The sequence below is a fragment of the Suncus etruscus genome, chromosome 3, assembly GCF_024139225.1.
Source record: "Suncus etruscus isolate mSunEtr1 chromosome 3, mSunEtr1.pri.cur, whole genome shotgun sequence".
Classification (NCBI taxonomy): Eukaryota; Metazoa; Chordata; class Mammalia; order Eulipotyphla; family Soricidae; genus Suncus; species Suncus etruscus.
Window position 1 is genome coordinate 108,270,472 of NC_064850.1, and position 11,703 is coordinate 108,282,174.

The window sequence follows — 11,703 nt, forward strand, 5'->3', positions numbered from 1 at the left end:
ATATAAAAACTCAATGGAAAGATGAAGATGGCTTATAAAATGAAGCTTAATTTTGTCTAATTGATGTTTTTAAATTTAAAAAATGAAAAAAATTTTACCTAAAGAGGACACAAGAAAAGCAAATCAAATAGTTAATATTTACTAGAAGCCTGGGATTCAAGTGCATTACTAACACATATTAGAAAGTTTTAAGATAATCATAGTAGTCGACACTTGTGGAGTCTCTGCTAGTTGAAGTAACACCATAAGCTTCAGACTCATAGAATAATTCAGAGAGTGAACAAAGTTGGCCAGGATCACCCAATGGGTTAAGAATGGAGCTGAGATTTGGTCCATACAAGTGATCATAGAGTTCCCTGAGATATCTGGCTCATGAAACTTAAAGGTTTAAAGGCTCATACATAGCTATTGACAAAATATAAAGAGGATAATTCTGGAACCTAAAGTCACACTAACAAGCAAGTTTCAGCATGCAGTTGTGAAATAGCACCTGTGTAGATGAGAGTATGCAAAAGTGGGATTGACATGACCATCTTGGACTCTCACCTTAAGTGAAGTGACTCATCACCAAAGAATAAGTTCAATGGTCCTGTATGTTGGGTTACACTTTAAGGTCAAGATTTTGCATTTCTAGAGGGACTTGAAATGAAAGTGAGAAAAAAAAGCCAAATGAGACATCTAAGAGTTAAATATTTTAAAATTCAATTTTTGAAACATTTAAGGATATAAAAGTGATTATTTTCAGAGTCAATGCTCAATTTACACTCTACTCTCCATTGAATACTCATTGTGGCTTTGAGAGAAATAAAAACTTTTCCTATGTCTAATCATCTTTTCCAAGATATGTGATCATAAGTAGTAGACCTGGGGTTGAGTTTACATAGAGAGGGAAAGAAGGCATTTCTGGAGAATGGGCATGTGGAAAGGCATATATCTATCTATTTGGGCCCAATAAATGGCCCAACACTTGAAAAACACTTTATGAATAATATATGGAAGCTAGTAGGTCAAAGCAATTTTGGAAGGTCTTTTAATTTCAGCTTATAGAATTGTGCTTTATTGGGGCTAAAGCAGTGGCACAAGCAGTAGGGCATTTGCCTTGCACGTGCTAACCTAGGATGAACTGTGGTTCAATCCCCCAGCATCCCATATGGTCCACCAAGCCAGGAGCAATTTCTGAGTGTATAGCCAGGAGAAACCCCTGAGTGTCACCAGGTGTGGCCAAAAAAAAGCAAAAAAAAAAATGTGCTTTATTCTGTAGGCTGTATGAAAGTATAAACATATCAGTGCATGTGTGCTCAGGTATTTGTTTTAAAAAGACATCTAAGAATGGATGCATTGCAGGCCAAAGATCCTGCATCAGGCATGCTAAGCTAGACAATACATGAGTATAGTACTATTGATTGGATGAGGAGAGAGGTAGAAAAGCTTCTGAAATTTCTACATAAGAAAGAAGAATTGAGTAGGATTCTGATTGGGGCATGCATTTTGAGTTTGAAGCACTGTATAAAAGCAGAACTGTCTATCCTGTAGTTCAAAAGAACGATCCAGAGCTCATAAAAAGTGTGTCTTCTTCCATGCTTTCATTTGGGTTGCATTTGAGGAAATTAGTAATATACCTAGGGAGAATATGTAAAATGAGAATTTGGAGATTGTCAGTACTTAAGAGCCAGGCAGAGACATAGTTGCCAGCAGCACAGATTTAGGAAGTAAAAAGTTACTAACAGAATATGAAAAGTATGGTTTCCGGGAAACTGAGAGGAAGGTACATTTTATAAAAGATGATTTTTTCACTAGTCAAAATAATCTACAGATTAAGTGAATAAATACAATATCCTATTAAATGTTTTACAGACACCACAAGTTTTAGGATAGCAAACAACAAACATTTCACAAATATGAGTAACTATCTTAGGAAACTTTTGGACACTTCCAAGAGAGAAACTATATAATTGAGACTAAGAACATCATGTATTTCATAAGAAATGTTTCCTAATGGGATCAGAGAAAAAGCAGTAAGTACTCAGGATCACATCTGGTGGGTTTCAAGAGACCATATGAAATGCAAGGAATGGTTTAGCTATAGTGCTTGCAACAGGTAGGACACACTTTGTTTTTGTTTTTTTTGTTTTGTTTTGTTTTGTTTTGGTCTTTGGGTCACACCCGGCAGCGCTCAGGGGTTACTCCTGGCTCTACACTCAAAAATCACTCCTGGCAGGCTCACGGGACCATATGGGATGCTGGGATTCAAACCACCCCGACCTTCAGCATGCAAGGCAAATGCCTTACCTCCATGCGATCACTCTGGCACCAGGTAGGATACACTTTGCCAGCCACACTCAGCAAGGCTCAGATCTTACTCTTGGCTGTTCGCTCAAGGATCATTTCTGGCGGTGCTCAGGGTGTGCATATGTGTTGTTAGTGACTGAAACAGATTGATTGTTGATATATTTAAGGCAAGTAGTCAATTTAAGGGGTGATGATACCATAGTGGCAGTTGGACTGGGACACATCCCTCTGCAACTGACAACTGCCCCAAGTATAAAAAGGAGAGATTAGCAGTTATTGGAGGGGCAGGGTAGAGTCTAGAGCAGAGCATGCCAGTCTGTGGAGGGTGGTGGTGGGGCGGAGATAAAAAACATTGAGACATATGCTGCTCACTCTGTCTCTATTCCCATTCTCTTTCAAAGCCCCCGGACCTACTGTCATCCTCTGTCCTTCTCTGGCCAGTGAGATACATCTCTCTCTCTCTCTCTCTCTCTCTCTCTCTCTCTCTCTCTCTCTCTCTCTCTCTCACACACACACACACACACACACACACACACACACACACACAATTCCCTGAGCAGTGGTCAACTTCAAACTGCAGACTGAAATAAAAGATACTTTCCCTCTCTGTCTCTCTGTTTCTGTGTCTGTCTGTCTGTCTGTCTCTGTCTCTGTCTCTGTCTCTCTCCCTCTCTCTTCCCCTCTTCTCTCCATGGTCCTCTGGTGGCAGTGCTAGGCAGCTATATTTTTGGTATTTCTGGGTGTGCACCTCACTCCACCTGGCAGCCGGGTCCCTTGGCCCTTGCAGCTTACAGCCTTTGCAGATGGCCACATGCAGAGCAATTTCCTGCTACTCTTTACTACCTTCCCAGACCCCCATTTTTTGGAATTAAAATGCACACACATATCTGAATTCAATACACTCTTTTGATATACCTAAGACCCCAAACAGCAGAACTGGGGCACATGTAGGTGGCCCCAAGGATCAAACTTGCAACCTCACACTTGCGAGGCAGGTACTTGTGAACAATCCTCAGACCCCTGATTTTGCTTTCTTAATTTCAGTGAGTCTTCTAAGTATTCCTGGGGAGGAAGGAAAGGGAACAAAGTTACAAAACGTTTTGATTATTAGATTGCATGGCTGATGTTTTTTTTCTTAGAATTTTAAGAGGAATGCATAATTCTTGGTAGAGATTTAAGGTACCTTTGAGAGTTTTAGAAATCCTCTGCCAACATTTTCACTGTTCAGGCAAAGATCCTACCTGATAAAAAACTTCCTTTAAAGTATAACCTGATGAAGAGTTTTTCTCATAATTGGAAGAATAGGGGTACTATGTTCTAAACTGGAATAGGCCTGTTCTTAGTCCTGCCTGTGGTTTCTAGTCCTACTGATAGCATTCATCAAGAGCACAGGTCTGGAACATGGAGTCAGGATTTCTACTTCCAGTAGTCTCACAAAGACAGTCAAGGAAGCATCTAGAAAACTCATGAAACTCTTGAAAAACTCATGATCTTATGCAAACCTGTTTAGAATCTGTGGATCTGTAAAACTTTTCTTTTTTTTCTTTTCTGTTTATCTTTTTTGGGATCACACCCAACAAGTGCTCAGGGTTTACTCCTTACACTGAGATCAAAGATCACTCCTGTTAGAGCTCAGGGAACTATATGAAGTGCTAAGGATTGAACCCAGGTCAACTGATTGCAAAACAATTGCCTTACCCACTGTAATATCACTCTGGCTCCATTTTTTTATTTTTATCTTTTTGCCACATATATCCTTATGTTTTTATGACTGTCTATACCTCTATATATAGCAAAGAATCCTACAGTTTCCCCCAAAACTTGATATAGGCATTCCTAGCCATCACCCCATTCCACCCCAAAGTTGTAACATTAGGAAACTAAAGTGGTTATGGCCCAGTCAAAGAACAGAAGAAAATACAACTTTAAACTCTAGGAAGGAGTATTGGACATCATGAGTTGATTACTTGTAGTAAAACATTCCCACACATACCTGGCTTAGGTAATACAACAGCATAAACTTTCCACATGGAATTATTCAGCTCTGAAGTATCCAAGGCATTAGTTCACTGAAGCCTTGACTGATTGGGTTGGAGGCAGCCTGCATATTTACAAACAATAGATAAGCAGTAGATAAACAGAGATTTATTTTAAATTTCCAAACTTAAGATTGGACAGATAAAACCCACTTATGCCAACTCACAGTAGAAAAGAAAGTAGAAGTGTGCTACTTTCTAAGTCTATTTCTCTTTTTCTTTCTTTTCATTTTTGGGCCTCACCCGGTGATCCTCAGGGGTTATTCCTGGCTATGCACCCAGAAATCGCTCTAGGCTTGGGGGACTATATGGGATGCCGGGGAATCGAACCAGGGTATGTCCTAGGTCAGCTGCATGCAAAGCAAACGTCCTATTGCTGCACCACCGTTCCGACCCCCTAAGTCTATTTCTTAAGTAGTAGTACTGGTAACTAACACTGTGAATAAAGGTCATTTCTAATTGACAACTCATTTTATGAGTCTGTCTTGAAAGTGTAGAGAGTCGAGGAAACAGTAAGCCAATAGTTATAAATTAGGGTGTAAAGTATATGCAGGAAAAGAAGAGGGGTCAGTAAAAATGTCTGGGATATTCAGAGCATTGGGTAATCAGGAGTGTAGAGGGACATTGCAGAGAAGCAAAGCCATTGAGGTTGAGTCTATGTGCTCCGGGTTTTTCAGACATAATGGAATGTTTAAAATCAAGGAGTCTAGTGCAAAATCAAGTAACAAAGCTGTAATGTGCTGGAGAGATGGAAACAGAGGAAACTTGAAGATGATGGGTGGATGCTGCCGGTAATAAATTTAGAGACAGCATCTCACGTGAAAATGTGAGGGAGGAGACAATGAAGAGCAGCATGTGCTGGTTGACTGAGACTTTTCCTGGACTTAGCACTGAACTGAAACTGGTCTGGGTTGAAAAAATCTGAAAGTCCCACCTTAGAGGAAACCCTTCAGTTCCTGTCAAAGCTGGGTAGCTAATTGTCCTCTCAGAGGCTCTGAGAGAATTTATTTAAGGGGTTTGAGGACCACACCAGCAGTCTGAAGGTTTTTATTCCCACTCAGCTCTGTGCTTGACAGCTTGCTTAGAGAGATTGAAGCAGGGCTGGTTTGCAAGAACCTCGAACCCCAAGACAAGCACCTTGAATGTCAGACTTTTTCTCTGCTCTGGAGCACTGAGGTTGTAGTAGCAAATTGTCTTGTAACAATTGATGTCAAATTAAGTAATTGATTTCAAATATATGAAACTCATCATTCATTGCATGTTAAGAAAATGGTGAGGGGCCAGAGAGATAGCAAAGTGGTAAGGCGTTTGCTAGATGCAGAAAGACGGTGGTTCAAATCCTGGCATCCCATATGGTCCCCCGAGCCTGCCAGGAGCGATTTCTGAGAATAGAGCTAGGAGTAACCCCCAAGTGCTGCTGGATGTGACCCAAAAACCATAAAAAAAAAAAGAAAAAAGAAAATGGTGAGAGGACTAGAGTAGCTGAGCGGCTAATACAGCTTCTAACTGAGTTGCCAGAGAAGCTGGTTGTAGTATCAGGCCAGAGAAATTAAGTCATGACATGTAGATTTTGTAAGATAGTGGATATTTTTTGGTCACACCCACCAGCACTCAGGGGTACTCCTGGCTCCAGACTCAGAAATTGCTCCTGGCAGGCTCAGAGGACCATATGGGATGCTAGGATTCGAACCACTGAAGTTCTGCTTGCAAGGCAAATGCCTTACCTCCATGCTATCTCTCCTGCCCCAAGATAGTGGATTTTATCACTTCTAGTCTAGTAAATAATACTAGTTAATACTAGATAAATAAATAATACATCTTTATTTGTATTGACTCTGCTATGTTTTCTTTTTGTTTACAGTTTTGATTAATTTTCAATTGGCACTTAAAAAATAACTAGTAAAACAAAGCTCTTATAACAGCAATATCTGTTGTGGTATCATTAAATGAACATATGTCACGTTCCAGCTATGGCAGCAGTGAATGAAATATATAAACCCAAGAATGGGTTTTGTATTTATATAGTTAAGAGTGGGTTTTGGTGTTTGTAGGAAGACTCTGCTTTATACTCGGTCTCAGAAACAGTCCATGTGTTTCGATATAAACACCTCATAACCCTGATGGATTGCTGGATTTGATTCTTTAACTATGTCAAAAGTAAGTTATGTAAGGTTACTATTATTGTGAAATAGATTTTAAATAATGCCTTTTAGAAAATGCCGGGAGGAGAAATAAAACTAGCTAGTCAGCCCATTTTTTAAATTTTTAAATTTTTCAAAAGGTTATTTGATATTTGTTTTATTTTTATTCTCTGGATGATAGATAGATAACATTCCTTGATTCTCTTCCAAACCAGTTTGGTTGTGCAAGCCACAGATAAAGGGATGCCCAGGCTTTCTGGCACGAGTGTGATCAAGATCCAGGTGACTGACATAAATGACAATGCCCCAGCTTTTTTGCCCTCTGAACCAGTGGAAATTGCAGAAAGTAAGTGTTGTGATTTGGAAGGGTGGTTTTGATTAACTTGTGCAATACCTTCTCCTAGTTTTTTTTTCTTCTGTATTAAATATAAATGCTAAACCTCAATAATCATGCAACATAGAATGTTTTTTTTTGTTTGTTTGTTTGGTTGGTTTGGTTTGGTTTTTGGGCCACATCCGGTGATGCTCAGGGGTTACTCCTGGCTCTGTGCTCAGAAATCGCTCCTGGCTTGGGGAGCTCCTGGCGTCCATATGGGACACTGGAGGATTAAACAGCAGTCTGTCCTAGGCTAGTGCAGGCAAGGCAGATGCCTTAATGCTTGCACCATTGCTCTGGACCTACATAGAAAGTTTTTAATCTTCATTTTATGCAGTAAATGTCTAAAAGGTAAAAGTGTCAACAAAATTAAATATTGAAGCACAGATCAACAGGAGACCAACATGCTCTTTTTCAAACCAGTTGTCATGGGGGGGGGGGGGATTATGCAGGGGAAGTGTTTAAGCTTTTCTTAAGAGTGAATTCTCTCCTGTGGTGAAAATAATGGGCATTTACTGTGATGATCCACACCCAAGCTGCTCTGAAAAGACATGACATTTCCAGGGCCAGAGTGATAGCACAGCAATAGGACATTTGCCTTGCATGCAGCAAACCCAAGCAGAACCAGACGCAGGTTTAATCCCCAGCATCCCATATGGTCTTCCAAGCCTGCCAGGAGCTATTTCTGAGCACAGAGCCAGGAGTAACCCTGAGCAGCAGGGGTGTGGAGCAAAAAATACAAAACAAAACAAAAAAAAAAGGAAAAGAAAGAAAGAAATGTTGTTTCCAACTTTGTGATTTTGTGATTGCTGATGACAAGTCTTAAGTGAAATGACCTGGATATTGAACACACCAAGTAACCATATTCCTCTACACAAAACTAATCTTCAATGTTGGCAAAATTTTTGTACTTACCACATTAACACTAGAGGTCTAAAATATATCACAATGTGATAGGCAAATTAATATTAATTGTTTAGGTTCTGGAACCTATGATGACTCCATAGCCTCTCATTCTAATGTTATTCATTGGTGGATGTAAATTGAAAGGTCATTATTCATATCATTAAGACAAAACATAAAATTAGGAGGAAAAAGTGATATTTAAATGGAAATACTTGGTGCAAGTCACACAAAACTTATTCCTAATATGTGCCTATATTTTACTTTGTTTAAACAATAACAATAGAACCCTCCCTTCCCACAGATGCATAGTTTCCATATATTTTCATATCCAGAGGCAGTTACACATTTCTAATGATGCTAAAGTAGTCTGTCAATAAAAGTCTTTGCCTATGACCTTCTTGGTATAATTTATTTTGCATTCACAACAGATAATTTAAAAAAAACATAAGCATTAAGATGAAAATCAGCATCCTGATTAGTAGAAATGTGTCATAAGGGTCTGAAGTGATAATACAGCAGGTAGGGTATTTGCTTTGCATGCAGCCAATGCAGGTTCAATTCCTGGCATCCCATATGGTCCCCCAAGCACTGCCAGGAGTAATTCCTCAGTGCAGAGGCAGGAGTAATCCCTGAGCATCACCAGCTATGACCCCAAGACAAAATAAGACAAAACAAAATCTATCAGAATAAAAAGTAAGCATAATAAATGAAATTGTTATAATTGGTACACATGAATGATCAAGAGAGTGATATAAAAGCTATGAGTTTTTTTTAAGTGTGAGACTATTGGAAATAGCTAGGCCTTGTCTTTCTCCTTCATCATACCTATAAGCTTAAAAGCAAAGCCCTTTGCTGCATAAATTAGACTAGAGGATACATAGTGTCTGATGAATTTTTATCTATTTTGTGATTTTTGTGAGATGTGCCATATAAGATATTTATTTCTATCACAAATACTTCGTGTACATTGTCTTGATGACTTTGGCCTAGATGTGAAGAAAAATGAGTTGTACATGTACCACTTCATCTAAAATAATATTATAAAAATAAACTTGAGGAACTAAGCATTTCCCTTTTTTTGTTTTTGTTTTTGGGCCAGACCCAGTGACCCTCATGGGTTACTCTTGGCTCTGAGCTCAGAAATTGCTCTTGGCTCATGGGACCATATGGGATGCCAGGTTGAACCAGGGTCTGTCCTAGGTCAGCCATGTGCAAGGCAAATGCCCTACCACTGCGCTATCACTTTGGCATTGGTGTTAAGCATTTTTAATTTTATTACCAAATAGTTCATTTGAAGTACCTAATATTCAAAAATGTATAAACATTTTGCAAATGTTTTTGATAGTAACCGTATTCTACCTATATTCACCAGGAAGATGGGGTTTTGAGTCAGAAACTGCACACACAAATAAGTGACTTGAGTACTTTGAGTACTGAGGCTATATAAGTATATTATGAAAAATGTTATAGAAAAATTGAAACTACCCTGCTTCTTCAATTCCCTCTACAGTGTTAAATTTGCACTTTTATTGGGCTCATAAATTCTTGGAAGTTTTTGTTCAGTTCATAACAACCATTGTATGAGAAATCTTGCCAAGAAACATGTTGAGCTTAAAATAAAAATGGTTGGACTGCACTATTGAAGAAAAGTATTTCAAGGATGAAAATTAATGGAAGTTCACACTAGCTATGACTCTTTTCAGATTCTTTGCTTGGCACAATTGTGACTCAGATATCAGTACATGATGTGGACTTGAATCCAGCTTTCATCTTCAGTTTGGACAAAGAGAGTAACCCTGGAAGCAAGTTTGCTATTGATCAGAACACTGGAGTGGTGATACTAGTGAAAACATTGGATTTTGAAGAAGTTACTGAATATGAACTGCTCATCCACATTTCTGATTCCATGTACCACACGGAGGGTACACTTATTATTCATGTGTTAGATGTCAATGATAACCCACCTGTCTTTTCTCAAGATTCATACCAGGTAAAGAACTTAAAGTGATGATGGAACCATAAACAAAAAAAATAATAGGGAATATTATAAACTCCTCATTGTTGAGAAACTTCTTCAGACAGACCAGAGTCATTATTTACACTGGCTAGCATGATGCAGTGAGTTTTGATTATATTGAGTGCCATTTCAGAGAGCAATTTATGGGATTTAATTTATGGGATTAAATTAAATGTCATTACTTAAGTATGTATCATATGTCCTTTGGTGAAATCATGTCATCATTTATCTAGCTTGGTAATAGGAGTCCAGTTGTTCATAATAGTTGGCACTTATCTAATATTTGAAAAGTTTCAGAGAAGACAATAAGGTGCTGCCATTAGTTGCGGTTAATTTGGGAAAACTTACCAAGGCATATTTTTAGACTACAATGATTAACATTTTTCAGAAGCAAATGTTGTACAAAATTGTCATGTAGACATTTTCATTTTCAGAGCTTAGTTCCTACTTTTGCAAGTAAAGCCAATGATTCAACTGAACACTTAGAAATGGGCTCAGCTGCACTTTGCACTTACATGTAGCAAGTACAAAGTTTAAAGAGGAAAGCAAAGTTGAATAATACTCCTCTGTGAAGGCTTGCTCCATCATGCAGTACAGCCCTTTATAAGCAAATATGTTAAGTAGAATGTTATATGCCTCCTACTATTTAATTTTCCAAACATAATTAGGGCACATATTTTCAATGAGCAAAATTAATACAGTGTTCCCACATTCTACCTGTTCTTGAAAATATCAATAGACTTCCATCATAGTTTCCTTTTATCTCATTTCTCCAAGGCTGTTGTTCCTGAAACTGTGCCTCTGGGGTTCCCAGTGCTGACTGTGACAGCCACAGACTTTGAAAGCAGTAAGAATATTTCATATAGAATCCTTTCCTCTTCGAAGGAATTCACAATTGATCCTAAGAATGGTGAGTTATTTAAAGTGCATTAGTGTTCATAGGTGTGAGTTGCAGGATGGAACCCTGAAATAATTTTTTTCCAATACTCCTAAAACTATTCCTGGTTCCCTTTCCCTGGGATTACAAACTCCATCTCTTAATTCTCTTCATAGCAATGAGGGGGTAAAAATCCTGTGCTATTTCTTTTTTTTTTTTTCTGACGTCTAGATTGGCTAGAAAGTGAAAAGAATTAATTAAAATTTGGCAAAGTTGAGAAATTCTGACACACACAACCTTCCTCCACCCCCAGTATATTAACAACTAATTCATCAGTTCAGACAAGGACAGTTCAGGTAATTATCCCAGGTAGCAACAAGAATCCAAATCTAGTTGTTGGAATTAATTGAGAGTTCAGAAATTAACTTTACTGGAGTAGAAGTAGTGGGAAGTAAGTTGGGGTACAGTAATTCTCTTCCGCCAACCAAATGCAACATTAAAAAAGAAGATTCTTTAGGAACCTTTACTTCATAGCAAACATTGCCTTGCTTTGATGTTTTGATGCTTTCTGCATTTTTTTCCTTTTCAAACAAAATATTTGTGGTTGTGAGATGCATTTAGAAAATGATTTCAGATTAGAAAGTGAAGCATTGATTAGAGAAAATGTAAAAGTGAGTAGACACTTGAGAATTAAAAGTTGGTTAATAACCAAAGAAAGACAAATAATGAACAAAACACTCACTCTCCCTTTCAGAGAGCACCTTAGAATAGAAAGCACCAGTGTCATTTTCTCCCTTCTACCCATGGGCTCCACCAACCATGAGCAACCACACAAGTGAGGGCAGATGCAAAAGTTAAACTCAGGATGATGGATGGCTTATGATCATTTTACCAAGAATATATATATATATATATTTTTTTTTTAATTTTTTTCTATTTTATATATAAATATATATATATTTTAATACACTGGAAATATATGCAATGTTGTATACCAACTTCATCTCAATAAAAATAATTAACCTCAAAATTTTCTAAAAATGAAAATTTAGTTAATTAAT

The 11,703-nt window shown here is 38.0% G+C and overlaps 1 protein-coding gene across 1 annotated transcript in view; it reads left to right on the forward strand.

The window, feature by feature from the left end:
* Positions 1 to 11,703, forward strand: part of DCHS2 (dachsous cadherin-related 2) — a 273,708-nt gene that overhangs the window by 257,617 nt on the left and 4,388 nt on the right. Inside the window, exons 17-19 of the mRNA XM_049770863.1 lie at positions 6,682 to 6,812; positions 9,452 to 9,738; positions 10,543 to 10,675. Coding sequence (XP_049626820.1) covers positions 6,682 to 6,812; positions 9,452 to 9,738; positions 10,543 to 10,675 — 551 coding nt within the window. The remainder of the gene's footprint in view (positions 1 to 6,681; positions 6,813 to 9,451; positions 9,739 to 10,542; positions 10,676 to 11,703) is intronic.